At 41.6% G+C, this 27,572-nt stretch overlaps 1 protein-coding gene across 2 annotated transcripts in view; it reads left to right on the forward strand.

The window, feature by feature from the left end:
* Positions 1-23,744: 23,744 nt before the first annotated feature.
* chrna5 (cholinergic receptor, nicotinic, alpha 5) overlaps positions 23,745-27,572 on the forward strand; it is a 36,270-nt gene continuing 32,442 nt past the window's right edge. The window contains exons 1-3 of one of the 2 annotated variants that reach the window (XM_034186622.1): positions 23,745-23,883; positions 23,956-24,111; positions 26,411-26,539. In XM_034186622.1, the coding sequence (XP_034042513.1) occupies positions 26,464-26,539 (76 nt within the window). In that variant the 5' untranslated portion in view covers positions 23,745-23,883; positions 23,956-24,111; positions 26,411-26,463. The other variant, XM_034186614.1, reaches the window with a different exon arrangement.

A 27,572-nucleotide genomic window follows, 5' to 3' on the forward strand; every position in this document is an offset into this window, starting at 1 on the left:
TCAAGCAAAGCCGCCCAGACCTCCCGATCCACACACACCTCCCCCAGCTCCTCCGGGGGAACCCCAAGGCGTTCCCAAGCCAGCCGAGAGATGTAGTCCCTCCAGCATGTCCTGGGTCTTCCCCGGGGCCACCTCCCAATGGGACATGCCCGGAACACCTCTCCAGCGAGGCGCGCAGGAGGCATCTGGAAAAGATGCCCAAGCCACCTCAACTGACTCCTTTAGACATGGAGGAGCAGCGGCTCGACTCCGAGCTCCTCCCGAGTGACCGAGCTCCTCACCCTATCTCTAAGGGAGCACCCAGCCACCCTGCGGAGGAAACTCATCTTGGCCGCTTGTACTCGCAATCTCGTTCTTTCGGTCATGAGCCAAATCTCATGACCATAGCTGAGGATCAGAACGTAGATCGATCGGTAAATCGAGAGCTTTGCCCCCCTCCTCAGCTCTCTCTTCACCACGACGGTCCGATACAGCGACCGCATCACTGCAGATGCTGCACCGCTCCGTCTATCGATCTCACGCTCCATCCATCCCTCACTCGTGAACAAGACCCCGAGATACTTAAACTCCTCCACTTGAGGCAAGGACACTCCACTGACCTGAAGAGGGCAAAGCACCTTTTTCCGGTCGAGAACCATGGCCTCAGATTTGGAGGTGCTGATTTTCATCCCGGACGCTTCACACTCGGCTGCAAACCGCCCCAGTGCACGCTGAAGGTCCTGATTTGACGAAGCCAACAGAAGCACATCATCTGCAAACAGCAGAGACGAGATTCTGTGGTTCCCAAACCAGACCCCCTCTACACCCTGGCTGCGCCTAGAAATTCTGTCCATAAAAATAATGAACAGAACCGATGACAAAGGGCTGCCCTGGCGGAGGCCAACGTGCACTGGAAACAGGTTTGACTTACTACCGGCAATGCGAACCAAGCTCCTGCTGCGGTCATACAGGGACCGGATAGCCCTTAGCAAAGGACCCCGGACCCCGTACTCCCGGAGCACCCCCCACAGGGCGCCCCGAGGGACACGGTCGAACGCCTTCTCCAGATCCACAAAACACATGTGGACTGGTTGGGCGAACTCCCATGAACCCTTGAGCACCCGATGGAGTGTGTAGAGCTGGTCCAGTGTGCCGCGACCAGGACGAAAACCACACTGCTCCTCCTGAATCCGAGGTTCGACCATCGGTCGAATTCTCCTTGCCAGTACTCTGGAATAGACCTTCCCGGGGAGGCTGAGGAGTGTGATCCCCTATAGTTGGAACACACCCTCCGGTCTCCCTTCTTAAACAGAGGGACCACCATCCCGGTCTGCCAATCCAGAGGCACTGTCCCCGATCGCCACGCGATGTTGCAGAGGCGTGTCAGCCAAGACAGTCCCACAACATCCAGAGACTTAAGGTACTCAGGACGGATTTCATCCACCCCAGGAGCCTTGCCACCGAGGAGCTTTCTAACCACCTCGGTGACTTCGGCCTGAGTAATGGATGAATCTGCCTCTGAGTCCCCAGTCTCTGCTTCCTCTTCGGAAGACGTGATGATGGGATTGAGGAGATCCTCGAAGTTTTCCTTCCACCGCCCGACAACATCCCCAGTCAGGGTCAACAGCTCCCCACCCACACCGTAAACAGTGCTGGTGGAGAGCTGCTCCCACCTCCTGAGGTGTCGGACGGTTTGCCAGAATCTCTTCGAGGCCAACCGATAGTCCTCCTCCATGGCCTCACCGAACTCCTCCCAGACCCGAGTTTTTGCCTCTGCGACCACACGGGCTGCGGCACGCTTGGCCTGCCGGTACCCATCAGCTGCCTCCGGGGTCCCACCTACCAACAAAGATAAGTAGGACTCCTTCTTCAGCTTGACGGCATCCCTTACTTCCGGTGTCCACCACCAGGTTTGGGGATTGCTGCCGCGACAGGCACCAAAGACCTTGTGACCACAGCTACGAGCGGCCGCATCAACAATGGAGGTGGAGAACAAGGTCCACTCGGACTCCATGTCTCCAACCTCCCCCGGGATCTGGGAGAAGCTCTCCCGGAGGTGGGAGTTGAAGACCTCGCTGACAGAGGGTTCCGCCAGTTGTTCCCAGCAGACCCTCACAACACGTTTCGGCCTGCCAGGTCTGACCGGCTTCCTCCCCTCCCAGCGGATCCAACTCACCACCAGGTGGTGATCCGTCGACAGCTCTGCCCCTCTCTTCACTCGAGTGTCCGAGACACGTGGCCAAAGGTCAGATCATACGACTACAAAGTCGATCATCAACCTCCGGCTCAGGGTGTCCTGGTGCCACGTGCAATTATGGACACCCTTGTGCTCGAACATGGTGTTTGTGATGGACAAAGTGTGACTAGCACAGAAGTCCAAAAACTGAACACCACGCGGGTTCAGATCGGGGAGGCTGTGCTTCCTGATCACCCCCCTCCAGGTCTCACTGTCACCGCCCACGTGGGCGTTGAAATCCGCCAGGAGAACAATGGAGTCCCCAGTCGGAGTGCTATCTAGTACCCCTCCCAGGGACTCCAAGAAGGTCAGGTACTCTGCACTACCACTCGGCCCGTAGACCGAGACAACGGTGAGAGACCTGTCCCCGACCCGAAGGCGTAGGGACGCGACCCTCTCCTTCACTGGAGTGAACTCCAACACATGGTGACTGAGCTGGGGAGCAATAAGCAATGCGCCCCCAGCTCTCCACCTCTTCCCGTGGGCAACGCCAGAAAAATGAAGCATCCAGCCCCTCTCCAGGAGTTGGGTACCAGAGCCCAAGCTGTGCATGGAGGTGAGCCTGACTATCTCTTGTCAGTATCTCTCAACCTCCCACACAAGCTCAGGCTCCTTCCCCACCAGCGAGGTGACATTCCATGTCACAACAGCCAGAGGCTGTGAGCATGGACCGGGCCGCCGGGCCACCCGCCCTCAACCGCCACCCAATCCTCTCTGCACCCGAACCTCATGGCCCCCTCTGCAGGTGGTGAACCCACAGGAGGGCGGGCCCACGTCACTCTTTCGGGCTGAGCCTGGCCGGGCCCCATGGGCTAAGGCCCGACCACTAGGCGCTCGCGCACGAGCCCCAACCCCAAGCCTGGCTCCAGGGTGGGGCCCCGGCTCCGCCATACCAGGCGACTTCTCGGTCCTTGATTTTTTACTGGTCATGGAGGTTCTGAACTGCCCTTAGTCTGACCCGTCACCTAGGACCTGTTTGCCTTGGGAGACCCTACAAGGGGCACAAAGCCCTCGACAACATAGCTCCTAGGATCATCTGGGTACGCAAACTCCCCCACCACGATAAGGTGGCAGTTAGAGGGGGAGATACAAAGACCTGTTAAAATTTAAAACTCTAAATGTACTAAATCTTCCAAATCTTTTGTGATTTTTAAACAGAGCTTATAAAAATATTTATGTGATTTCAGGATTAAACAACAGTTTTACAAATGAAATAAATTACAATTAAAGACAGTATTACAGTTTTAAGACAAGTTTACATAATTCCAAATCAACGTTTTAAACACATTTAGTTTTTTATTAGTCTGATTTTGAAACATTTTAACTTTGTACATAGTTTGATTTTAATCCTTTTGGTGTTTGAATGTTTTTACAGATGATCAGTATTAGTCAATATAATGTTTTGAACAAATTCAAGAATATTTTAGAGTTTGATTTTTACTAATTTTAACTGCCTTTACTTTTTATGATTTTAAATATTTTATATAATTTTCTTTTTTCTTTTTAATCAAATTATCTTATCAATAAAGTTATTTATCAAATGATCAAATTTCATCAAACTTTTACTCATTTTATTAAACCTTTTGCTCAAACATTTCCAATTTTTTCATGTCTTTATGCTGTTTCTTATTACTTATTATTTAAAATACTTAACCCATGAGCCAGTCATCAATTTTGACCTAATCGGTACTACTTAAGGGGACTAAATTACACTTACAATACAGTGTCAGTGTACCTTGGCCTACCCAAAAATGTATGATAGCCATCCCAGGGTGGTAGCTATAGCCAGGTAGGGGCCAATGAAGAATTATGCAAAAGTCAAAATTTAAAAATGCTCCAATCATGTTGAAAAATATACAACATTGTTTGACTGATCATAATGGTCAAACGTCAGTTTCAATTTGTATAGGGGTCAAAAGTTAAAGGTGCTTCAATTTCACTAAAAAATGTAGCAAGTAATTGGTTGAAACAAAAGAATTGATAAATGGAATAGTTTTTACTGCTTGCTGCATGTTGAATACTTGGTCTCCAAAGGCCAACACACAGGTCAGGAAGGAGAGGAACAGTAGTAGGCAGTAAACCAGTACTGATCATATGCCTGGTATTTACTGTATATTGTGTCTTTATACTGCAAACTGTATTTCTTTTTTATCTCACTTTTGATATTGCTGCTATACAATGCTGCTGGAACCTCAATTTCCCTGAGGAAGTCTTCCCAAGGAATCAGTCAATTTCTATCTAATCTAATCTAATGGTCAAATAAAGTCAGCGTGCATTGGATTCTATAACATATGTAACCCTGGAAAGTGATAACTGGAGTAAGTCCCTTCATCTGCTCCCTTGTTCGCACTTGGGGTCGCCACAGCAAATCCAAGGTGGATCTGCATGTTGAACTGGCACAGGTTTTACGCCGCAACTCCACATTACATGGAGAAATGTGGCGGGGTGGGATTTGAACCCAAAACCTTCTGAAGAAGGAGAGAGCATATCTCACCCATATTGGCCTCTCTTCATTGGCTTCCTGTTAATTCTAGAATAGAATTTAAAATTCTTCTTCTTACTTATAAGGTTTTGAATAATCAGGTCCCATCTTATCTTAGGGACCTCGTAGTACCATATCACCCCAATAGAGCGCTTCGCTCTCAGACTGCAGGCTTACTTGTAGTTCCTAGGGTTTGTAAGAGTAGAATGGGAGGCAGAGCCTTCAGCTTTCAGGCTCCTCTCCTGTGGAACCAGCTCCTAATTCAGATCAGGGAGACAGACACCCTCTCTACTTTTAAGATTAGGCTTAAAACTTTCCTTTTTGCTAAAGCTTATAGTTAGGGCTGGATCAGGTGACCCTGAACCATCCCTTAGTTATGCTGCTATAGACGTAGACTGCTGGGGGGTTCCCATGATGCACTGTTTCTTTCTCTTTTTGCTCTGTATGTACCACTCTGCATTTAATCATTAGTGATCGATCTCTGCTCCCCTCCACAGCATGTCTTTTTCCTGGTTCTCTCCCTCAGCCCCAACCAGTCCCAGCAGAAGACTGCCCCTCCCTGAGCCTGGTTCTGCTGGAGGTTTCTTCCTGTTAAAAGGGAGTTTTTCCTTCCCACTGTAGCCAAGTGCTTGCTCACAGGGGGTCGTTTTGACCGTTGGGGTTTTACATAATTATTGTATGGCCTTGCCTTACAATATAAAGTGCCTTGGGGCAACTGTTTGTTGTGATTTGGCGCTATATATATATAAAAAAAAATTGATTGATTGATTGATTGATTGAACTGAAACCAAGCGCATTAACCACTTGGCCACCACCCCTGCCTGGAAAGTGATAATTAAGCATAACAAATGGTGAAAACGTTTTCTTTTTAAAACCCTATTAATTCAACCAATAATTTACATCACTTGGTACCAAAACTGGAGCAACTTTAACTTTCGACCCTTGTACAAACTGAAACCGACCTTTGTCATGATTTTTACTGTTTTTACCCCATAACTCCACAGCATTCAGTCATATTTAGCCCAGACTATACATTTTTGGAATCATTATTATCAGACAAATAATGTGGTTAATATGCTCTCAATATGATTGGAGCATTTTAAAATGTTGACCTCTGTGTAATTCTTTGTTGACCCCTACCTGGCTATCTAACTACCACCATGGGATGGCTAATATTCATTTTTGAGTAGGCCATGGTACACTGAGGCTGGATTCCAAGTGTTTTTTGAACCCTTAAGTGGTATTAAAAACCTGCTTGGCCCATGGACTAACTACCTTGGGTATTAAATTATACTAATATCCTAAATCATTCCAATATATTTAACAACAGTGTTTTCAGGAGAGATCTGTCATGAATCTGAGGAATTTTATGCGCAAATGTAGATATGGGCCAGTGCATTTGTGAATAAAATTGAAAACAGGAAGACTGCCTGATATATTAGCTTCATGTTTGGAAAATGCCCAATCAGTAGACAGTCTTGTGCATAGTTTAAACTCAGCGCTCAAAACTACACTTGACATGATTGCGCCACCTTTATTAAAACCACACACCCCCAAAACACAGTCACCTTGGTTCAATGATTACTTGCGTGGCCTCAAGCATAACGGTAGAGGTCGAGAATGGAAATGGCGTAGTTCAAAATTAAAAGTATTCCACCTTGCGTGGAGCGATGCTATCTTCGATTATAAGCATGCACTGCTGGCTACAAAGCGGACCTATTACTCTGATTTGATCAACAAAAACAAGCACAACTCAAAGTTCTTGTTCGACACAGTGGCAACAAGTATTCATGGACAACCACCTGTAAGTTACTGTCCTTTTACAGTACAAGATTTCTTGGATTACTTCGAGAAGAAGATAGAAGACATTAGGTTAAACATATCCCAGTATGCCCGAACCCAGCCACTACACCCTGCTATTGAGGTGGGCGCCATTACTGAGGTATTACCAAGATTTGGATAATTTGCTAGTATCTCACAAGGTGTGCTGATGAAATTAGTAACGTTTACAAAAAGTACAACCTGCTTATTTGATCCTATACCAACAAAACTGTTTAAGGACCTGTGACCCACGCTTGGGCCGACTGTGCTGGATATTATTAATCTCTCATGAACTTCTGGATCTGTTCCAAAATGTTTAAAATCTGCAGTGATTAAACCATTACTTAAGAAATCTAATCTTGACCCTAGTGTATTGAAAAACTATAGGCTGATAACAAATCTATCATTTTGCTCTAAAATTCTGGAAAAGCTGGTTTCACGGCAGCTCATGGACCCCCTTACTGAGAATAATCTTTTTGAGCCACCGCAGTCTGCTTTTAGGAAATCTTCTCTACAAGAGAAAAGAGTGCAAGAGTCTACAAGAGTCAAGACAGAAGTCAGACTACCAGAGCAAGAATTTTAGCTGAGGAAGCTTCTGCGATTTGAAGCAAAACCTCCTCGCGTCAAGCAACCCAGTCCAGTCGAAGATTCAAGCTTCTCTACTTTGATGAAGATAAAACGATAAACCACCCAAAAATGTATCAGAAATTACAGATAACCGATAAATTCCAGTATTGTCTCCGGCACACTTACAACTACTAACAAGCTGATTTTGAGTTTTAACACCACAATCGCTTTTGGAAGCATCAAAAGCAACAACAGACCCAAACAATGAGTCAGCACTTCTATCTTTGAGCATCCTGCCCCCTGCTGGAAGCGTCTGTTTACTACATGGTTTCCAACACAGACGCAACTGAGAGGAGCCACAAAGCTCAACTCTACTCAATCACAACACTGCCATCAGGCGGAGGTCTTGGAAAATAAAGCAATGCTGGGTTATGGTTTGGTGTATAAATAAAATTAATACTGACAGAATAACTCCATTAATGTCAATTCTGTCATTTGTACAAAGGTAAAATATAACATATATCTTTTAATGTTGAATAATGCACTAATTCTGAAGTTTTGTAAAAAACACACAGATCGCCAAGGCTTCTGGGTTGGTTGGTTGGTTGATTATGTAAACAACACGTTAATGTGACGTGTGTCATGTGTTGGTGTTTACAGATAAATGTGCTTTTGTAAAATATTCCATTTTTTTTATTTGTAAAAACAGGCATTTTCAAAAAAAACAAACAAACAAAAAAAGCCAAGTTGTAATTAGATAACCATCTGATATAACTGGTGTCAAAATAAATCCACCCTTTTCAGGTTTCAAATCCCGCAAAACGTCGGAGAGTTCGCCGTGCTGCGAGGTCTCAGTAACATTGAGAACTGCAATGAGATGCTCTGATCGGGCTGCAATTTAACCGCAGCACACGAACAACACCATTAACAACGCAACATAAAACCATTTTTATATTGTGCCTAAAATTCTCGTGAATATATTCTCTGCGTTTTTAGACGTTGTTATTGCGTTTGTTTTATGTAAACATGCGAGAATCACAGATTGTCTCTCCGTTATTTTCAATGGGAGCTGCTGTGAGCTACACTCGCTTCCTGATCATGTTATTCTGGGGGAAAGTGAAGTTTGCTCTTTAACATCTTGTTTATTGTTCTTTACAACACTGTTTGTCCTCTTTGTTCCAGACTAATATATATAATATGTCTGCGTTTAACATCTCACGACCACCTCTCGCACTGTGCCTGTACAAACACCACAGACCTGTCTTGTAATGTTTTTTTTTTTGTTTTGTTTTTTAAACTTTGATGTCTCCCATCAAGAGTTTTTGTAAACTTTGATGTCTCCCATCGAGAGTTTTTGTAAATTAAGTTTGAAACAAAAAAAGCTTGTTTACGTTTTGCTTCTGGAAACACGAGTCTGACGTGTGGTTTTTGAACGTACAATGTGTGTGAGAACATAAATCGTGCACTCTGAACTTTTACACCGTGCGGTTCTGTGGTACACTTTGAGCTGGAACCAAGTACAGTGTGATTGAAAATATCAGCCCAGCTTCAGTTTGAATACTGCCATGAACACTACTGGCCAGGAGAGACTTGCCAAAACAAAATTCCAGATAATCTGTGTCTGCTGCTACTCTGCTATGTTTAAGATGCGTGGAATTTAATAAACGCAAACACAATAACGTCTATAAACCCAGAGAATATATTCACAAGCATTTTAGGCACTAGAGTTTAATGCTCTTATATGTGGAGCCTGACCAGAATGTCTCAAATGCATTTTTCATGTCGTGAACATACTGAGATTACCCTATCCTACCCATAATTCACCTGGACACAACATGCCCACAGTAAAACCTTAAAAATTAGTGCATTACTTTAAACTAAAACATACAAGGTCTATTAGACAATAAACCGACCCTTTTATTTATTTTTTTAACGATATGGATTTGAATGATGTGCGATTCCACCAATCATGCTTGAACCCTCGTGCGCATGCGTGAGTTTTTTCACGCGTGTCGGTGACGTCATTTCCCTGTAGGCAGGCCTTGAGTGAGATGTGGTCCCGCCCTCTCAGCTGAATTCCTTTGTTTCACACGCTGCTCCAGATGGCGCGCGTTGCTTTATCAAAATTTTTTCTGGATCTGTGAGGAATATCCGAGTGGATACTATTCGAGAAACTAAGCTGGTTTTCGGTGAAAAGTTTAACGGCTGATGAGAGATTATGGGGTGTTTCTGTCACTGTAAGGACTTCCCACGCAGCGGGACGTCGTGCAGCGCTTCCAGGCGCCGTTGTCGGCCTGTTTCAACCTGAAAACATCCTAATTTTAGGCTTAATTCACCCAGGACATCGTGAGAGAACAGAGAAGATTCAGAAGAGGCCGGCATGAAGACTTTATGCAGACATTCCACTATTTAAGGACATTTTTTAATGAAAGACGTGCGCGCAAATTCGCCGAGTCGTCACGGAAACGACTTGGCGAACTGTGCGCCGCGACAGGAAAAACACCTCTGTGTTGAAAACCATTTGTAAAATTCAGGCGGCTTTTGATGGCTTTCAACAAGTGAGTAACTGAGAAATTGTTTAACAGCTTGGGCATGTTCCAACTTGCCCGTTAAGGTTTCCAACGGAGGTGTTTTTCCTGTCGCGATCCCCTGCGGTTGGGTCCAGCCCGACATGCGACTCTGCCTGCACGTTCTTTCATTACAAAATGTCCGTTAACAATGGAATGTCCGAATAAACTCCTCATGCCGACTTCTTCTGAAAGTTCTCTGTTCTCTGACGACTTACTGGGTCAACAGAGCCTGAAATGTGGAAGTTTTCAACTTGAAACGGCGAGACGCTGCCGCCTCGAAGCGCAGATCGCCGTCAGGTGCCGTGGGCCGTCCTTAAAGCAACAGTTACAGACCAAAATCTCTCATCAGCCGTTAAAATGTTTACCGAAAACCAGCTGAATTTATCGAATGGTGTCCACTCAGTTGTGCCTTACAGTTTTGAAAAAATTTTGATCAAACAAAGCAGCAGTCTGAGCCATTCCTAAACAATGAAAAAAATCGACGAGAGGGTGGGCGACTCCTCACTCAAAGACTGCCCACAGGCGAATGACGTAACCAACAGGCGTGAAAAAACTCTCGCATGCCCACGAGGGTTCAAGCATGTCTGATGTAATCACACGTGATTCAAATCCATATGGTTTTTGAAAAAAATAATAAGGTCGGATACTTTTCTAATAGACCTCGTATATCTGATATTTTCACTTTATAAAACTTCAGACGTAACATTAATTTAAATTAGTTTGGTTAAAATTTGAACCATAAGTTAAAAATGTATGCCTCTGGATGACTTGGGTGATATTGCCGTTGTATCAGTATGTGGTTAAAATAAATTAGTTTTTTTTTGTTTTTGGTGACCAGTTCTCCTTTACCTGCAGAGGATAGAGTAGTTTCTTCTTGAAGCAGCTCTCCTCTTTTTGCAGAGGGTAGAACTACACATCTGCTATAAAACATTTAACACGTAGGTGTTTGACTGATTTTAAATTTTGTAAGAGCTTATAGCTGTTCAGCTTTGTTTACTGTATTAACGGTCTAAAATTTATCGGAAGATAATTAGTCCGATAATGGTTTTCAAAGTTATCTGAAAAGATAAAACGATAATGAAAATTTTATCTTCGATAATTAGCGGTTATCGGCTTATCGGAAGTGTGCCCACCACTGGATCTCAGTGCTGCGTTTGATCCCGTGGATCATCATATTCTATTCGATAGGCTGGAGAATCATTTTGGGATTACTGGGAATGCCCTTGCGTGGTTGACCAGTCGTTCTCACTGTGTTTTGTACAATAACATTACCTCTAACCTTAGTGACATGAAATTTGGGGTTCCACAGGGGTCCGTCTTAGGCCCCCTGCTTTTCTCCCTTTATATAGCACCCCTGGGGTACATATTGCAGCATTTTGGGATTACCTTTCACTGCTATGCTGATGATACTCAGTAATACATGCCAATAACTGCTAGTAATCTCAATCTCATCCACATAAAATCCTTAGAAGATTGACTTGCATCAGTGAGAAGCTGGACGTCTAGCAACTTTTTACTTTTAAACTCTGATAAGACTGAAATGATGGTTCTTGGTCCAGTGAGACATGAGCATCAATGTGACCAGCTAACACTTAGCCTAGGCTCATGTGTCAAACATCACACTGACAAAGTGAGGAACCTTGGGGTAATTTTTGATCCTACATTGTCCTTTGACCTCCACATTTGGGATATTATGAGGACTGCTTTTTTCCACCTGTGAAATATAGCTAAGATTTGTCCCATCCTGTCTATGGCTGATGCGGAGACCCTGATTCATGCATTTGTCTCTTTTAGAATGGACTACTGCAATGTTCTATTTTCTGGTTTACCACAGTCCAGCATTATGGGTCTCCAATTGGTTCAAAATGCCGCAGCCAGACTTTTGACATGAAGCAGAAGGTTTGTCCCGCGTAATGAACGGCTCTGTGGCGCATCCCTCCGCTTTTCTTTCCATGAAAAAAACTCCTGTAACAGTGGAATGTGCCGAAAAAGTGCTGATGTCCACGTCTCCTGCCTTTTTGTGAAAGTCAGACGAGGTCCCAGATCAACAAAGCCTTCATGTTGGAAATGATCTGGTTGTTTCAGCGGGGTCTGAGCATGTCGATCGGCGCTGGGAGCGCGCCACGCTCTCAGCAGTTGTGGGCCGTCCTTAAAGCGGCACTAACACTCCTTAATCTGTATAATCCCCATAAAATCATCCCTGAAAGCCATATTAATTTTCCGAACGGTGTCCACCTGGAGGTCTCTCACAGTTTCTGGAAAAAAATTGATGCAGCAAAGCTCCAAATCGTTCAGACATTTATTCGCAATAAAAATCCGATGAGAGGGGTGGACCACTGCTCAGACAAAGCCTGCTCACAGGCGAATGACACAACTGACAGGCGTGAAAAAATTCACGCATGCGCATGAAGGTTCAAGCTTGGCTGATGCAATCACACGTGATTCAAATCCATATGATTTTTGAAAAAAATAAAAAGGTCCAATACTTTTCTCACAGACATGGTATTATTCCGTCTTACTGAGACTTATGCAATTTTTTTTATGGTTGTTGTTTTCTTCTGAATACATTGTGGGTTACAAAGAGGTGGAGATGGCCATATGTTGATTGTAAAATACCAGAATTTGACTTGAAAGCCAAATTAAACCTGTATTACATTTGTCGGAAAAATGCAACCCAAACTGACTGTGTGTGTATGGGGCTTCAGTAAGTCACAAAGTGGACTGTAGCTGGACACAGGCGGAGTGACGTTCAGTCAGTTCATAAGTCAGTACCCGATGTTATGTAATGATTCTGTGTCAAAATGGCTCTTAATATAGGTCATACACCTTTCAGGCTTTGGCTTATTTTATTTTTATCAGCTTTATCAGTGCCCGTAAAAGTTAAATAGTTGGAAAAAATGATGTCTATATAATTTTTTAAAAGATAGTGTTGACTTTAGTGAGATGCACCCTTTAACTTGGAATGGAAAATGTGTAAGGGTGATTCTTTAACTACGGGCACTATTGGCCTTGTAAATGTAATTTCCACCACATCATTGCCTTACAATATAAAGCGCCTTGGGGTAACTGTTTGTTGTGATTTGGTGCTATATACATGTGCTCTGATGTCACTGTTTATCTCCATAGAAACTACCCGAACAATCTTTCTTACAAACTGTTTAAAGGGGCATTACAGTGTTGTGGTGGAAATTTCGGCAATAGTGTGGGACAACTACATTTTGTTTAAAAAAATCACAACAGTTGTATGACATTGAATACCCCAATTATGTTTTGATTATTTTACTGATATTTTATTCAGAGATATTTTAAAACATTAGAAAAAACGTTTCTTTACCATTCATTTTTATCATTGAAGATCAAAAGTCTGGGTGTGGGACAAGCACAAAACGGCAATATTTGCATATAATGATGCTGAAAAAAGGTGAAAAAGTCATCATAGACTACTAGAACAAATTTCTTAACACACTTTCATTGTAAAGATAACTATAAAAGTGTGAAATTTCCCCTTTTTTCTGTTTTTCATACAATATGATCAAAGGACATAAGTGCCCGTAGTCTAAGAATCACCCGTAAATGGTAAACTTACAGTTAAGATCTTCCTGGCTCTGCTGTTGTAACATCAACATTTAAACAACATTCTCCACTTCTGGATTTCCTTTGCCACTCCTCCTCAGACCGCCCTGTCTGCTGTTATAACACATACACCTCTCATTGGGCCTCATGTATCAATGTTGCGCACTTGTGGCGTAAATTTATGGCGTAAACTTGAAATACACCAAAGTCGCCGTGACATATATCAAGCAGTGCACACCTGCCCATTTCTGGCGTACGCCTGACGTGATCTTGATAAATGCGGCGGGTGGAAACGATCGTAATTATAATAAACACGCCCATAAATATTCAGACTCCGTTTCAGACACACCCTCATTTTACGACACTGAAGCCGGAAAGACGGCAATGAAAAAGAACTCCACCAATCACGACGCGTGCCAATAGAGCGTCAAAAGTGGCTGTTGTTTTGTAGTATATAATCAATAAAGTGTTACAGTGGCCCCTCATTAATCGCTGGAGTTATGTTCTAAAAAATAGCCCATAATACGCGAAACCGCGACGTAGTCAGCGTTATTTTTTACAATTATTATAGACGTTTCAAAGCTGTAAAACCCCTCACTACACAGTTTATACACTTTCTCAATCGGGCATGAACATTTTCTCACTTTTCTCTCGTGTGTAAACACTCTCAAAGTTCAAACCTTAGTAGGAAAATAATACCAAACTGTTTTCAGGCCCAAACATTTGTTTCAGAAATAAAAATAGAACATTTTCCTGTAAATAATTATGATGGCATTTAGAACTAACGAATTAATTTTAACGACCAACGAACGAGGTTGGACACATAAGAAATTATTAATAGTGACTCACCAGTATTTCACAGGTCGTGCCTCTGCGTCCTGACGCCGTACCTTTTCCCACTCACACCTGGCTGCAGCAGGTGTTTGTTTCCGTGTGACAAACACAGTTACGAGTAGTTGCTCTTTTCTCTTCTGGGCAACAAGATTCTTATAAACAGATACGCAGAACACAGAACACTGTAAAAAAAGGCATGCAAAATTGGACTAAATACTCCGCGAGACTCCGAGGCCACGACAGGTGAACGGCGTTATAGCGAGGGACCACTGTCAATAATTCTTGACATGTGGATATTTGCTCGCTCAATTAATAAGACACGCCTAATCTGTCAGATTTCTTTATTTTTTAAATGTATTTCTGTATTTATTTTATTGTGACAACCGAATGGAGACAACAAAACCTGGTTGCAGCACGGGCGAATTAAGGGAATGACGAAACTACAGTTGTTATTATCAATTTCATAGTCTAAAACGATCACATCACATGAAGTTAAGCTCAGCGCTGCTCTGGCTCCAGGCTCGAAGTCTGGAGAAAAAGGTGAGCAGTGCTTTCCTTCCTGTCAGCGCTGTGACCATGGATCGTGCTCCATAACAATTCTGCAAAAGTGGGATTTGTATTGATTATTATGTAGTATAATCAGGAAAGTGTTATTTATGTAACATATGCATTGATTTGTATAATGGCACTGTTTATCATGTTGATCATCTTCATTTTTATGTGGATTCCAGCGCTGGTTCATTTTGGTGTATAATTTACGCCACCTCTCGATCTGGTGTATATTTTCAGCGCAGCGTACGCCAACGACCACATTGATAAATGCCAAGTAGCGCAGCCGTTTTGGCGAACACCCCATATACGCTCAAATATCGCCGTACGCAACGTTGATACATGAGGCCCATTGTGGTGTTGTGAAAGGAAGTGTGTTTCCACATCAGGAACATCAGCTGAAGGCGGTCAGTTTCAGGTGTAATGGGTTCTTCTTTAACAAATAATGACATGCAGTTTGATATAAATGACATGCAGTTTGATATAAATCCACAACAAACTACTACTACTACTACTACTAGTACTGTTAAAAGTCGTATTTCTGTAAAAGGTGCTAGAATCTGGAAAAATTACTCAGTATTAAATCATCTGGTACATTGGTTGGTGCTAAAACACTTTATACAAAGAATGTAATTTCTTACTATAGTATGCTATATTAGGCTGTTTTGTGGTTCTTTTTTTGTTGTTGTTTATTTGCACATCATATTACTGATTGTTCTGTTTTGTTCACTTACATTATTTTTCTGATTGTTACCTTGTTTTGAGCGTATTTAAATGTGTATAGTAACTGGTGTAGGGGGTGGGCATTTATAAGCTTTCGCTTCAGCTCATGTCCCTTCGGCCGCACCAAATTGGGAAATCATTTGAGTTGTTGTATTTTCTTGTTTGTTTTTTTTGTTGTTGTTGTTTTGTTTTGTTAGTAAGATATTTTTATGTTGGTATTTTGTTTATGTGCATGCTGAATAAAACGTATTCATTCATTCATTCAAGCTCTTATAGATTGCATTGTTGATATCAAATAATGGTTAGCATCGAACTTCTTGCACTTAAATGAAGAGAAAACTGAATGCATTGTGTTTGGGGATAGGGAAAAATGGTTTTTACATGGTGCGTTCTGAGTTTAAAATTACTGTTAAGAATCTTGGGGTAATGTTGACAGTGTTTTTAAATTCGAGAGACAAATTGACACAGTAGTCAGATCAAGCTTTTTTCAGTTGCACCTTTTCACAAAAGTCAAACCTTTTCTTACCCATTCAGACCTTGAAAAAGCTGTTCATGCTTTCACCAGCTCTAGACTCGACTGTAATGCATGTCATATTGGTGATCCTCAGTCTGTGATCAGCAGCTGGTGTAACACACTGCAGCCCGCCTTTTAACTAAAACCCCCAGACGTGCGCACATTGCTCCATCCTCTACTCTCTGCATTGGCTGTCCAATTGATTTCTAAACCTTAATATTTGTATTAAAAGCTCTTAATGGTCTTGCACCACCTAATTGAGTGAGTTATTGGTGCTGTGTTCTGCCTCATTGTGTTTCACAGAAGGTACATTTCTCAAAAATACATGTATATTACCATTTTATTGAGAAATAGGGAATATAAAACCTTGCAACACCCCTATAGTGCTGGGCCACAGAATGGAAAAAGCATTTATTCTGCTGTAGTAGATTTTGCAGTGCATACCATTAACCAGTTATGTTTCTGCATTGCTCATTGGGCAATCCTCCTGAAATTAGATGCTGTGACAAGCACACATTAAATACAGATTTGCATCATCTTGACACAAGTACTGGCACTGGTATGATTATGTCAAACTGAAAGTGAAAAGACATTTTCAAAGGACAACCATGCTTGCTGGTGGAATGTCATAGTGGCAGGTTGCACAAGACTGTGGAGTTGATATAATACAGGCATCCCACGCGATCTGTCCTACACACTGGGAAACATGAAATTTCACTTCCATCTCCTATTACTGGGAACACTTTAGGCCTATACAGGCCCAGAGGCCCATTGCTGCTGGTGTTTATACATTACCCTCAGTAGTGTGAAGCAGATGAGAGTCTATGACTCACCCTATATGGGATGCCAGTCCATCACAGGTTAGAACAGAAATGGCATGTACCTGTTTACAGCTGGGTGGACAGGGTCAATGCAGAGGAAGTGTCTTATCCCAGAACACAGACAGGTAGTTTCTCCAGGAACTGATCCAGGTTTACATATCAGTTGTCCAACTCCCATCTCACTGAGCTACCTCCTCTACATCTGTGACTGACTTGCAAACCGGAGCATGTTACAGTTCCCAAATCTGTTTGGAGGAAGGTGTTTTACAAAAGTGACCAAACTTGTCTAATAACTACATGCAAGTTCCTCGTTGAACTCGTTAATGAAACTAAATTTCTTGGGATCTTTATTGATGATAATTTAAGTTGGAAAGCTATATATATAGATTATGTTAAATCTAAACTGTCAAAAAGATCATTGCCATTTTGTATAAAGCACAATATTTCCTCCCCCAACACTCTTTATTTACTTTATATCACTCATTACTTGTTCCATACATGGCCTACTGTATTGAAGTTTGTGGAACCACCTGCAAATCTAACACAAATCCCATATTGTTACTTCAAAAGAAAGCTATAAGAATTATTAGTAAGAAACCTTATCGTGAGCCAACTAATCCTTTCATTTGGCCATTTGCATATTTTGAAATTTTGGGACTTGATAGATTACATCATAATACAAATTATGTTAAAGTGAAAAATAGACTTCTGCCACAACACGTCCAGGACCTGTTTGGAAAGAGGGACTCCAGTTGCAATTTATGAGGGACATTATTATTTCAGAAAACAAAGATTCAAACTACCGTAAAAAGTCATTTAATTTATTTTAAAGGCATAAATATTTGGAATAACTGCCCACATAATATAAAATCACTTGGTAGTTTGGTTGGTTTTAAAAGGTTCTATAAAAATGATTTGATTACTTGCTATGGCATTTTAGAGCGCCTTGGGGCAACTGTTTGTTGTGATTTGGCGCTATATAAAAAAAAAGTTGATTGATTGATTGATAAATTAGGTTTATTGATTCTGTTGTGTTGTGATTCTGTTGTGCACTGCTGCTTGCATATTTGTGTTTTTTTTTTAATTCAAATTCATGGTTCAATGTATACTTTGTAGTAGTTGTAATGGGTAGATGTATAATTTTATATGCACATGTATAATTTTTATTTTTGGTTAGAGGGGTAGGCGTTTACAAGCTTTTGCTTCTGCCTACACCCTTTCGGGCACATGGGTGCATTGTTGGACTATTTTATTTCTCTTTCGTTGTAAGATTTTTGTTGTTGTTGTTATTCTGGACCTGTGTGTGCTGAATAAATTAATTCATTCAAAATATTTTTACAACGGGAAAATAAGTATAGAACACGTCACCATTTTTTTCCTCAGTCAGTACATTTCTTAAGGTGCTGTTGATATCAAATTTTGAAGAGATATTGGTAACAACCCAAGTAATCCACACATACAAAGAAATCAAACTATAGATGCCCAGAAATTATGCCCAGAAGTTATGTATAATAATGTGAAATGACACAAGGAAAAAGTATTGGACACCTGAAGAATGAGATTTGCATAAAAGACATGGAAATCAGAGGCACCACCTGAAAACTATCAGTAATTAGATCATCTGCTTCTCTCTACTGAAGGTAAGATATAAACACCAGCACCAATGGTCCTCAAGGCCTATAAAGACCTGAAATCTTCCTAGTAATAGTAGGTAGGAGGCAGTGGCGGCTGGTGAAAAACAGTCTTGGTGGGGCTGCTGTGCCAATAGATTCCCTTGCCTTGTCCAGTACAGGCATTCAAGTGAACAGTCGGAAAATTACTACAATTCCACAATAATCATTTCATGTCCTTCTCAAAATCAGCAGTTTTACATATAAAGTTAACCATTTACAGATATATTAGGCCGCATTTCTACTTTGGAAAGGAACAGTATCAAATACAACACTCAAGTTTTTGAGCAAAGAACATTTCACCATTTGACACCAATTACACACATAGTACACCAAACTGTACTGCACTGCTATTATCTTCAGACAAACAGATCCTGGGGTTCACAATGACACCCCCTTAACAAAATAGAAAATATCACCAAATTTACACTCTTTCAAAATATGGAAAAATTCTTCAATTGACAAAAGAACATTATGTACATACTACAATGTTCACACCACCTTCCAAGAGAGAGAGCAAGGGCTTTAGCTCTTTAGCAAGGGCTAAAATTACGGCGCCCCATTTTGGCAATGTTGATTTGCCAAATATTTATTAATTTTCCCTAGCAACTACATACAATTGGTTATTTCGCTGCACTTCAAGGGCGCTTTGAATGACCGCCCAAGATGAGGAATGATACGTTCTCTGCTTCTGTCGGTGGAAATGCACTGTTGAATGAGAGTCAGTTGGAGGAAGTGTTGTTTTAATCATTCATATTACAAGTAGGCACATACTATTAAGTAAAACTGACACTGATAATACTTTTTAAATATATATATGACTTTTCCCCTCCACATCTAGGAGGGCAGCGCCCGAGCGCCCCCTATGGGCCAGCCGCCACTGGTAGGAGGGAAATTTCATGCTGCCCAGTGTTGCCTGTGTTATATCAACTCCACAGCCTTGTGCAACCTGCCACTATGACATCCTACCAGCAAGTATGATTGTCCTTTTGAAAATGTCTCTTCACTTTCATTTCAACATAATCACACCACTGTACTCGGCAGGTCAAAAGGTTTTGTTATCCACCCATCACTTGCCACTCTGTGGTATTTTGCGCAAACTTGCTCCCAGGTTAATTTGTCCCTTCCCCGTGTCTAAGGGCATCAATCTTGTTTATATCCATCTCTGGTTACCCAGGTCCATGTGTATACACCCCACTTTTCATGTTAGTCATGTCAAGCCATTTAAGTCTAATTCTTTGTGCCCTCTGGCTGTTCCCCCACCTCCTGCCTGTTGTGTGGGGTGGGGGTGGGGGGGTGCTTTTCTGTGTGATGGCTTCTTGCCTTGTGTCATCGGGTCTGCGAGTTTCAGTACTTGTTTGATTGGGAGGGGTACGGTCCCGAGGAGCGGTCGTGGATTCCCTCCCGCTTTATCCTGGAACCCAGTCTCATCTGCGATTTTCATTCTGCCAATCCTTCTGCTCCTGGGCCATCTGGAGTCGGCCCTTAAGTGTGTGTGTGTTGGGGGGGAGGGGGGTTACTGTCAGGATGTGAGTTTTTTGCCTGGTTTTATTTTTATGCCTTGAGTTATGTTTATAGAGTTCTATTGCTTTCTTGTATGTTTATTCTCTTGTTGGGTTTTTCCTGCTTGGGTTTGTCTGTCCCTGTCTCTCTCCTGATTCTTGGTGGTGGGGCATTTCCCTCTCTCTGGCCACACCCTCATTCCGGTGCTTTCCCCGCACACCTGTTCTCAGTTTGCAACTCATCACCTGGGTGTATATAAGCTCTTCAATTTGCTCTGCTCTTCATCAGATTGATGTGCCATGTGCCTTCTCTCCAGCTCTGCTTTGTGTATTCTCGACCTGCTTGCCTCTCGTGTGTTTTGATCATCTGCCCATATTACCAACCATGCCTAAGCCTGAAAGACTGAGCTCTTTGATGTGAATGCCCCGTGTCATATTTGGAGGAAACCAGGCACCATCCCTACAGTGAAGCATGGTGGCAGCATCATGCTGTGGGGAAGTTTTTACAGCAGCGGGAACTGGGGGACTAGTCAGGATGGGGGAAAGATGAATGCAGCAATATACATCCTGGATGAAAAACTTCTCTCATCCTCAGACTGGGGCGACTGTTCATCTTTCAGCAGGACAATGACCCTAAGTACATAGCCAAGATATCAAAGGAGTGGCTTCAGGACAACTCTGTGAATGTCCTTGAGTGGCCCAGCCAGAGCCCAGTCCTGAATCTGACTGAACATCTCTGGAGAGATCTGAAAATGGCTGTGCACTGATGCTCCCCAATCATGTTCATGTTGTCATTATGGAGTGCTGTGAGTAGAATTTTGAGGGGAAAAAAAATGAATTCACTCCATTTTGGAAAAAAGGCTGTAACATAAGAAAATTTTGAAAAAGCAAAGTGGTGTGAATACTTTCTGGATGCACTATATGTGTGTATACACACACACACACACACACACATCAACCGTTTAGTCCAATCAAGGGTCGCGGGGGGCTAGAGCCTATCCCAGCAGTCATAGAGCGCGAGGCGGGGTACACCCAGGACAGGATGCCAATCTGTCACAGGGCGACAAACAGTCACACCCACATGCACGCACATCAGTGGACAATGTCAAGATTCCAATTCACCTAACCCGCATGTCTTTGGATGTGGGAGGAAACCGGCGCACCCGGAGGAAACCCACACAAACACTGGGAGACATGCAAACTCCACACAGAAAGCCTACAGGTGGGAATCAAACCCATGACCTTCTTGCTGTGATGCAACAGTGCTAACCACTAAGTCACCGTGCTGCCCATATATATATATATATATATATATATATATATATATATATATATATATATATATATATATATATATATATATATATATATATATATATATATATATATATATATATATATATATACACGAGGTCTGTCCGTAAAGTATAGGTCCTTTTTATTTTTTTTCAAAAACTATATGGATTTCATTCATATGTTTTTACGTCAGACATGCTTGAACCCTCGTGCGCATGCGTGAGTTTTTCCACGCCTGTCGGTGACGTCATTCGCCTGTGAGCACTCCTTGTGGGAGGAGTCGTCCAGCCCCTCGTCGGAATTCCTTTGTCTGAGAAGTTGCTGAGAGACTGGCGCTTTGTTTGATCAAAATTTTTTCTAAACCTGTGAGACACATCGAAGTGGACATGGTTCAAAAAATTAAGCTGGTTTTCAGTGAAAATTTTAACAGCTGATGAGAGATTTTGAGGTGATTCTGTCGCTTTAAGGACTTTTCACAGTGCGAGACGTCGCGCAGTGCTCTCAGGCAGCGTCATCAGCCTGTTTCAAGCTTAAAACCTCCACATTTCAGGCTCTGTTGATCCAGGACGTTGTGAGAGAACAGAGAAGTTTCAGAAGAAGTCGGTTTCAGCATTTTATCCGGATATTCCACTGTTAAAGGAGATTTTTTTTAATGAAAGACGTGCGGGCGGATTGCAGTGTCGGCTCGCAGCCGCCGCGACGCTCCGTCACAGGAAAAACACCTCTGCTGGAAGCCTTAAGGACAAGTTGGAACATCTCCAGCTGATAAACAATTTCTCATATACTCACTCCACTGAAAGCCATCAAAAGCCAACTGGATTTTAACAAATGGTTATCAACACGGAGGTGTTTTTCCTGTGCCGCCGCGCCGCGTCGGCTGCGTCCCGACGCGCGGACCCGTCCGCACGTCTTTCATTAAAAAAATCTCCTTTAACAGTGGAATATCCGGATAAAATGCTGAAACCGACTTCTTCTGAAACGTCTCTGTTCTCTCACGACGTCCTGGATCAATAGAGCCTGAAATGTGGAGGTTTTAAGCTTGAAACAGGCTGATGACGCTGCCTGAGAGCGCTGAGCGACGTCTCGCACCGTGAAAAGTCCTTAAAATCTCTCATCAGCTGTTAAAATTTTCACTGAAAACCAGCTTAATTTTTCGAACCATGTCCACTTCGATGTGTCTCACAGGTTTAGAAAAACTTTGATCAAACAAAGCGCCAGTCTCTCAGCAACTTCTCAGACAAAGGAATTCTGACGAGGCGCTGGACGACTCCTCCCACAAGGAGTGCTCACAGGCGAATGACGTCACCGACAGGCGTGGAAAAACTCACGCATGCGCACGAGGGTTCAAGCATGTCGGACGTAAAAACATATGAATGAAATCCATATAGTTTTTGAAAAAAATAAAAAGGACCGTTACTTTATTGACAGCCCTCGTATATATATATGCGTGAGTTTTTCCACGCTTGTCGGTGACGTCATTCGCCTGTGAGCACTCCTTGTGGGAGGAGTCGTCCAGCCCCTCGTCGGAATTCCTTTGTCTGAGAAGTTGCTGAGAGACTGGCGCGTTGTTTGATCAAAATTTTTTCTAAACCTGTGAGACACATCGAAGTGGACACGGTTCGAAAAATTAAGCTGGTTTTCAGTGAAAATTTTAACGGCTGATGAGAGATTTTGAGGTGATTCTGTCTCTTTAAGGACTTACCACGGTGCGAGACGTCGCTCAGCGCTCTCAGCCGCCGTCGTCAGCCTGTTCAAGCTGAAAACCTCCACGTTTCAGGCTCTATTGATCCAGGACGTCGTGAGAGAACAGAGAAGTTTCAGAAGAAGTCGGTTTCAGCATTTTATCCGGATATTCCACTGTTAAAGGAGATTTTTTTAATGAAAGACGTGCGGACGGGTCCGCGCGTCGGGACGTAGCATGTCTGACGTAAAAACATATGAATGAAATCCACATAGCTTTTGAAAAAAATAAAAAGGACCGTTGCTTTATTGACAGCCCTCGTATATATATATATATATATATATATATATATATATATATATATATATATATATATATATATATATATATATATATATATATATATATATATATATATATATATGGAAATTTGGATAGGTTGGATAATATCGTCTAGGGTAAATACACATTCTGGGGGTTTTTCAAAAGTTTTCCATTGAAAAGTAATGTTATTCATTGTTTTGTTAGGCAGTCGCACAGTGTGCAGAATCTTTCATTTTGTGGAATATTTGTAAAATGACAACTTTGGATTGGTAATTTCTTCCTACCACATCAGATCTTTGACAGTTGGTTTTTGTTTTTTCTAAAATAGACTAAAATAAAAAATGCAAATTCTTAATCTTTTATAAGAATTCTAGATTCATATCTTATTTTTATGTTTCTTTCTGAATGTGTAAAAGTCCCATCACCCTATGTGAGGATGAGCCTTATCCAAATTTGCAAAAAAAGTCTTTTGTGATTGCTGAAGCTGGCTTTAAAATCCTAATATATGAGGTACAAATTAATGTTTCAATCAATAGTAGATATTGAGCTTTTCTTCCCCTAGAGCAGATAATATGCTGTTGTCATGGAAACAGCCATGAAAAATTAAGGACACGATAATCTGCATCACACAGAGGCTCTTATGAGGATGCAAGACTGAATCTCTGTTATTGCATGAGGTGATTACAAAGGAGAGACTACGGCAACCATTTCCTGTCAAGATCGCAAGCAGCTAGGGTGGAGGTGGTGGGGGGGTTAAGGGGGCGGGCTTTCTGAGGGAAGAGGAGGAGATGAGCATGTGTTGTCAGTGCACAGGCATCAGGCAGTGCACAGACAACACAGAAGCAGCATCTGTATGAGTGAGACAAGGACCTGAATCTAATGGTGGAGCACCAGAGCTGCGCATCATTATCATCGGGACTCCCATCACCATCTCCAGCGCTCTGGATCAAGTGTGCACACTCTAAATAGGTAAATATGCAACCTTTTAGTTAGCATGATGCATAAAGGTAAGTACAGCTGTACAGCTTTTGTGCAGGATGTTGCAGAGGGTTATTAATAATATGTTTGAACATCTTTTCAGATGCATTTTTCTGTGCAGGCTTTAGCCAGTTATTTTACTTCTGCAAGATTTATTTGTGGTATTTATTGCTTCACTTAAATGCAAAATGTAGTTTTACTGAAGAGGGGTTGCTTGCATTGACTTCTAAGGCATTACTCCAAGGGACCTTTAATCACCATGCTTCTTATTTTATTGGCTTCAATCCCTTTCAAGTGAGGTTGCCAGTCCAGGTAGCACCTTGACTCTTTTTTACTGTGCTGTGTACCCTCTTCTATCACCCCTATTGTCTCCATATTCTCTCTAACAGAGAACCTCCACCTGAGCTTCCTACTCTTGACCTTCATCTCCATCCCCACATATATCCCCTCCCTCCTGTTCACGTGTCCACCATAGTCATTTCTTGCACAGCGTGTGCCTTTTAACGTTGTCCTTCCTGGTCACTCCCAATGAGACCCTTATCATCTTCATTTTAGCCATCTGCTTCTCCTGGTTTTATTTTATTTTTTTAATCAGTATTACAACTTTTATTCCATTCATTTATTCATTCATTCAGCTGGATCAAATCACTTTGAAATGTAATCAGTTCCCTTACACAATTTACAAGGTCATATTTGTAATTGGTAACACAATACATTGGATTTCAAAAAAGCAATTGAATCTGTTTTTTTTCTCTTTTTTTAACTTCAAAATCAATTACTGAAAATTCAGAACATCACATTAAAACTGGACACAACCGCAAATATTCTTTTGTCTCATTATCTCATAAATTATATATTAAAATATAAATTCAAACAAAACATCTCAAAACATATCTCTTTCAATAAACCAAAAATGATCTATTTTTTCTCAAAACAAATTACACAAATTGCACTCAGTGTTCATGTTCTTGTGGTGCACATATTAAAATGCAAAATGATGGTAGTATTACCAGGAATCAAAAGCTGTTTCTCCCTTGTGGTGCAGACAGACTGTGCTGCTCAGGTTTTACATCTTTTGGAGTTTTTCTGCTACTTGAAAGTGTAAATTTAGTCTTAAACTATAAAATAATGCTCGTAGAGTGTAACCCTCCCTTCAGCACAAGTTACCAATTCCACAAATTTTTACCTTGTAAAAAATTTTTAAGGTCAAAGTCTGATTAGAAGTGGCTTTTTATAAGATAAACTATAATACAAGATACATACATATATCAAAAGGGCTTTTCAATGTTAAAATCAAATACGTGCTAAATCTGCAATACAGATCAGATACAGATCAAACTTACTCTGTTCATTGAGAGTGCCAGTTTGCACCTCATTGTCACAAATGAGAGTGATTGAGGCACTTTTGATTGAGATATAATGTAAAATGTACATCCAATAGGCTTTTCACAATCCAGATTAGATCCGAATCAAATTTTGTCAGTCAATAGTGAGTACCAGCCTGCACCTCACTTTCAAATATGAGAGCGATTGGGGCACATTTGATTAAGATATAATGTAAAATATACATTAAATATTTCAATGTTAACTTTAAATGGCCACATACAGTGTAATCTTTATCAGATCTGGATGAAACTTTGTCAGTCCATAAAGGACACCATCCTACATAAAGCACTCAAATATGAAAGAAATTTGATATTTTTTTTGACAGTTAGGATTTTTTTTTTTTTTTTTTTTTGTAAAATTCATTCAGTGCTAAAGATCAGGATTTTTTCCTAACTTTGCCCTGTGACCTTGAAAATTGAATCAGTTCTTGCCTATCAGGATATGACTCTTCAGGAGAAATTGCATAAAAATATATGAAAATTTGTGGGCTCCAGGCTGTTCACAAACAAACAAACAGGGGCAAAATCATAACCTCCTCCAATTTTGTAGGCAGAGGTAAATAAATAAATAAATAAAAATACAAACCAGGTTGTAGATTGACCTCTATTGGCTGCACAGACGGAGCTGCTTCTCATGTGTGTCTAGCTGGTGAGTTAATAGTATCAGATCACTGAAAAATATTTCATAATTTTAAAAATATCATCATCAAAATGTTGACAATGTAACTGTAATCTGATTAGACATTTTTCTAATGCAATCTGGTCTGAATATAGTTGCTTAATTTTTTATACGATTACATAAACCTAATTATATATTATCCATTATTACCTGGTTGGAGCGGCTGACAGCCGTGCTGCAGTGCAGAAGCAGCATCACCAATGTTGTTTTTAATCTTAATTTCCAGATCTGAGATGCCTGACAAACCACCTGTTTTGACCAGGCTCCATCTCTGACATCATGCTGCGAGCAAGAGGGGCAGCCACTTCTCTTGTACTACTGCCGCTATGCTGTTGCCTCGTATGCCACTCACTGAGTAAGTTTTCTGACACAAAGCTGGGTTCGCCTCCTTACTGTGCACTGTAATCAAGTCACTGTGACAGAAGACATTGTCAAAGTAAAGTGGACAGTAGAAGACGCACTGTAGAACCAGAGGAAAGGGACGGTTAATGAACAGACTGTCAGCATTATTATGTTCACCTGTGTGTCAATATATCCTTCAACAAAATAGCTCAAAAATGACTGCGGAATTTGAACCAAATTTTGTACATCAGCCAAGTCAAGTCACAGTCAAAGGTCAAGGGGACAGTGCATGGTATAACAAAAAGAAAGAAGATGATGAAGAAAAAATGTATGAATAGGACGTCATATTCACCTTGAGTGACCTTGAAGGTCACAATAAAGGTCACACAAGATTTGATCATTTGTTGTGTCTAAACGGTTCCATTTTGGCCCATGGTTACTATTTGACATGGATAGGAAGCCATATGTAGGCTTATAATATGCAGCTTTAAATTTGACTTTGCACGTCTTTGACTGCAATTAAGTCCAGATGCAGGTTGCTGTTATGAACCTAAATGTACTTTCCACACTGATACAGATTGATTATTGTGGCAGGCTTTACACTCCCTAGAGTATCACTATCTGGTTGGCTTTAAATTTTAATTGTACTTTCATTCAGTATGTATTGTAAACAACAAGGCTTCAAAAACAGCATGTAAAAAAGGCCTACTTTAGTCGTGGCTGCCTGAACACACCCAGACATATCCAGCTATGCCAACATTCCTATTTAAACTAATACAGTAGTGTTCAGAATAATAGTAGTGCAATGTGACTAAAAAGATTAATCCAGGTTTTGAGTATATTTCTTATTGTTAATGGGAAACAAGATACCAGTAGATTCAGTAGATTCTCACAAATCCAACAAGACCAAGCATTCATGATATGCACACTCTTAAGGCTATGAAATTGGGCTATTAGTAAAAAAAAGTAGAAAAGGGGGTGTTCACAGTAATTGTAATGTGGCATTCAGTCAGTGAGTTCATCAATTTTGTGGAACAAACAGGTGT

Source organism: Thalassophryne amazonica, chromosome 2 (genome assembly GCF_902500255.1).
Source record: "Thalassophryne amazonica chromosome 2, fThaAma1.1, whole genome shotgun sequence".
Taxonomy (NCBI): Eukaryota; Metazoa; Chordata; class Actinopteri; order Batrachoidiformes; family Batrachoididae; genus Thalassophryne; species Thalassophryne amazonica.